At 40.4% G+C, this 3,638-nt stretch overlaps 1 protein-coding gene across 1 annotated transcript; it reads right to left on the bottom strand.

The window, feature by feature from the left end:
* Positions 1-2,359: 2,359 nt before the first annotated feature.
* LOC124657661 (potassium transporter 18-like) lies at positions 2,360-3,638 on the bottom strand. The gene is made up of 3 exons (XM_047196176.1): positions 3,473-3,638; positions 3,037-3,262; positions 2,360-2,460 (listed from the first exon to the last, which is right to left on the bottom strand). The coding sequence occupies exons 1-3, from the start codon at positions 3,590-3,592 to the stop codon at positions 2,360-2,362; spliced, it is 447 nt and encodes a 148-aa protein (XP_047052132.1). The 5' UTR covers positions 3,593-3,638.

The raw sequence follows: 3,638 nt of genomic DNA, 5'->3' as shown, positions 1-3,638 counted from the left end.
TTAAAATAGCAAATCAAATAAATACTTAATGGGAGGAAATTATTTTCTCTTAAATAAGAACAAACCAAGTAACTCACCATGCCATGATGGATGTGATGTTAGAATTAAGTGTGTGAACCCTCTTGTGTGTTTTAGTCTAGCATGCAAGTAATTGTGTGGTGATTGTGTACTCGTATTCGTATATAGACGCTAGTAACGAGGAATACGTGGAGGAGGGAAGCTACTCTCAAGAGGAGGAGGAAAACTTTGACTCCTATCCCCACCAAGGCAAGCTAATACTCTTGCTAACCACCATGATGCAAAGCTCTACAAGAGCAAGGCACCATCACCCCTTTTCAATTTTATGTATTTACATATCCCATATTTTACCTTGCACTTATTTTTGCTTATTTACTTCAAAGTACTTTTTGATTTATGATTCACTTGGTATAGAGTAGAACAAGATTTAAAGGTTAGCTTAGAAACACTCAAAGCTAGATAGCACCCCTCATGAAATAGTTGCTAGTGCTAATCAAATAAAATTTGACTACTCTAGATGGGAACATGTGACTTTGAAATGAATTTGAAACCTTGGAATGAGGAGTCATTCCATTGAATGATTTTTGAAGGTGAATATGACCAAGAGAAGATGGTGATTTTTGATATAAAACTGATATGGGTTTGAATGCGATACCCTTCCAATTATACAAGTACCCCCACAATACCTGATTATGGGTAGGGCTTAACTAGAAACTTGTGTATTTTAGTATGGGTTCCCTCTAAACAAGCATCATAGGGGTTACGCCGAGGCTGCCTCCGTATATGGGAAATGATGTGAATATGAGGTGAATGTACGACCCAAGCCTCAGTGCGGTTCCGGGTTAACGGTTGGTTCTCACCGGAGGCCAAGCTCATGGGGAGAGGTGCCTATACTAGTATATATAGGTGAAAGGTTAAGGTTGATGATCCGCGTCATCGAGTTACGATGATTCGGGGTTATCCTCGACGGATGTAATCAAAAGTTGTGGCACAAGAGTACAACCTCTGCAGAGTGTTAAACCTATTCGAATAGCCGTGTCCGCGGTTATGGACGATTGGAAAGGCCATACTCGTTCCTTTATCGAATTTTTGATCTTAAAAAGGAATGATGAATTTGAAAGGTGATTTGACTTGGATCACAAATGATTTGTGGGAATGACACTAATGTTCCCACATGAGTTAGTCTAGCAAATGATAAGGTTTACTAAATGTTTATCAAATTGAAACCTGGCTTTATGCAAATAAACCTAGAGCTTAGTACCCCTTACTACACTTAATATGTTTTTACCTTAGTATTAGTTTGCGAGTACTTTAAAGTACTCATGGCTTTGCCCTGGCTATTCAAATGCCAGACTTTGAAGAGGAGCAACAGTATCAGGATGACGGACAGCAGGACGTCTACGATAACTAGGATCGTCTTCTAACGTCAAGCGTTGCCTGTGGAATAGGTAGTCCACTACTACTACGCTTCCGCTACTTATTTGTGATGTTGAACAATCTATTTGTGTAATATTGGATCATGTGATCCGTTGTTGTAAGACAAGTATGTGTTGTAATAAATGATGACTCTGAACTACTTACTATTATGTCTCGCTAAAACAATCTTCCTGGGATTGCGATGTATGATATAATGGGGCATCTGGACTTAAAAATCCGGGTGTTTACAGATAGTTCCTTCTGTAGGTTTATATGTCCATAGTTTGTTATCTATACATTCGGTAGCTAAGAGACTCAACCATTGGGCTCAAGTAAGTAAGGATAAACATTAGTTGCTTGTGTTAGGGTTAGGGGCAAGAGTCTGCCACATCCTTTGGTTGAATTAACTAGAAAAATAAATAAATCTATTTCACAAGAGTCTCCCTCCTCTCTGCACTTCGAGTACGGCCGTAGGCTGCGTCAACTGGGTACATGGTCACCTCGTGGACCCTAGGGCCATTATCCAATAGATTGCTGCTCAGGTAGCCTCTAAAAGGAAAATAATTGGTTCAGTGTACCCAAAGGAATTACCGACATGCATTTCTTGCCGAACGTTTCCGGTAACTTAATTCGATGCTTAGTAGGCAAGGACAGGGTGTTATGACTGAAGATGCTGGTTTACCGGTTCATGTCAGGCTGATATCTCCTAGTTACGCTAAGAATATGAACTTTGAGAAAATCTTACAGTAAGGAATGATAAAACATGCGAGCACTCACCCGATATGGCGGGAGTGAGAATTCCATCTCCAACATGCCATGCAAGTACCAAAGAGTACAAGAATAAGAATGACATTCTTTCCGAATTGATGCCCCTCTAACCAGATTTTTATCTTTGCGAGCAAGAGATTTCTCGTCATATGTCCGACTACTCGTATGTTGTTAGATCTTCATCTGTTCTATGTTGGTTGGGAATAATGTTTATCTTTGCGTGCCGGCAAAGCAGCGAATAAAGAGCAAATGTTCCACCTGAAGTTACAAATAAGCCATGAGCATATTAATATTCATAGTGTAACACAGAAGGTGGGGTTGGAATTGCATAATTCCCTAAGCATCACACCATTTTGGGACACGTTGTCTGTGCAACACATTGTTGTCTTATACCAATATATATACCGATTTGTTGCAAGGTACTGTATCAGGTATCATAATTGGTACACTAAACTTGTGTCCCTACATGAGGCAGCTGAACTTAAATTGATGGTTTCATAGTCTATAGCCAGCCTTTTCATATGAACGGATTTCTTAATATACGAAACAACATTTACTCAGGGGGGAGATATAGCTAATTAGTTTCGAACAAGTTAGAATCTCTTCATATTGGACAGGTCTAAGTTCAGAGCCTAACTAACAAAGATCCTAAGCAACTTTTCCGTTACATGGACTTCAGGAAGAATGTGACCTTGTATCCTAATTCCCTAACAGACGAGCTTTTCATTTTCCAGTGATCTCCAGACGGTCATAGAACATGCTGTAGGTATTTACTGCATTATCTTTTAGATATAGTCGACGCAAAACTTTTGACAGAGCAAGATAGATTCTTACCTTGGCCGTTATCGTTCGCCCTCAAGACAATGAACACATATTTGACAAGGGGAATCAGGGTAAGGGAGTAGATAATAAGCGAGAGCGCTCCAATCACTTGCTCCGTGTCTTCTATGTCCTGAGGAAAGATGTTATAGAAAACGTAAAGAGGCGATGTGCCTAAGTCTCCAAATACCACGCCAAGGCTTTGGAAGGCTAGACGCAGCAGCAAAATTGTTGGGTAGGTCTGCAAACACAGGAGAGGAAAACAGGGCAAAAAGAGAGTTAGCTATCATATACTTTAGCTATTCATTTCAAATCAACCGTGCATCCCAGGCAACATCTGGCCGGTGTTTCACAACCTTTATGGGATGTGTTAAACAAAGAAAAACATATCCTAATTGGTCAAAACTGGTATCCAAACGGCGAGCGTTTTTTAAATGATACTAGTAATCACCTTTTCTCTGTACATATTCCTCAGTCTCCCGGCCTCTGCATCCATGGGCTGATCGAGATTCCTTTCCAGCTCCCACATCGCGCCCTTACCAGAAACCTCATTTGTCGAAACAGTCTCCATGAGCTCAGTTCAGACTTCAGACCAATCAGCAGCAGTATCTTACGAA

Source organism: Lolium rigidum, chromosome 5, assembly GCF_022539505.1.
Source record: "Lolium rigidum isolate FL_2022 chromosome 5, APGP_CSIRO_Lrig_0.1, whole genome shotgun sequence".
NCBI classification, from domain to species: Eukaryota; Viridiplantae; Streptophyta; class Magnoliopsida; order Poales; family Poaceae; genus Lolium; species Lolium rigidum.
The sequence above is the reverse complement of the archived record's forward strand: the minus strand, read 5'-3'. Positions and strand labels throughout refer to the sequence as shown.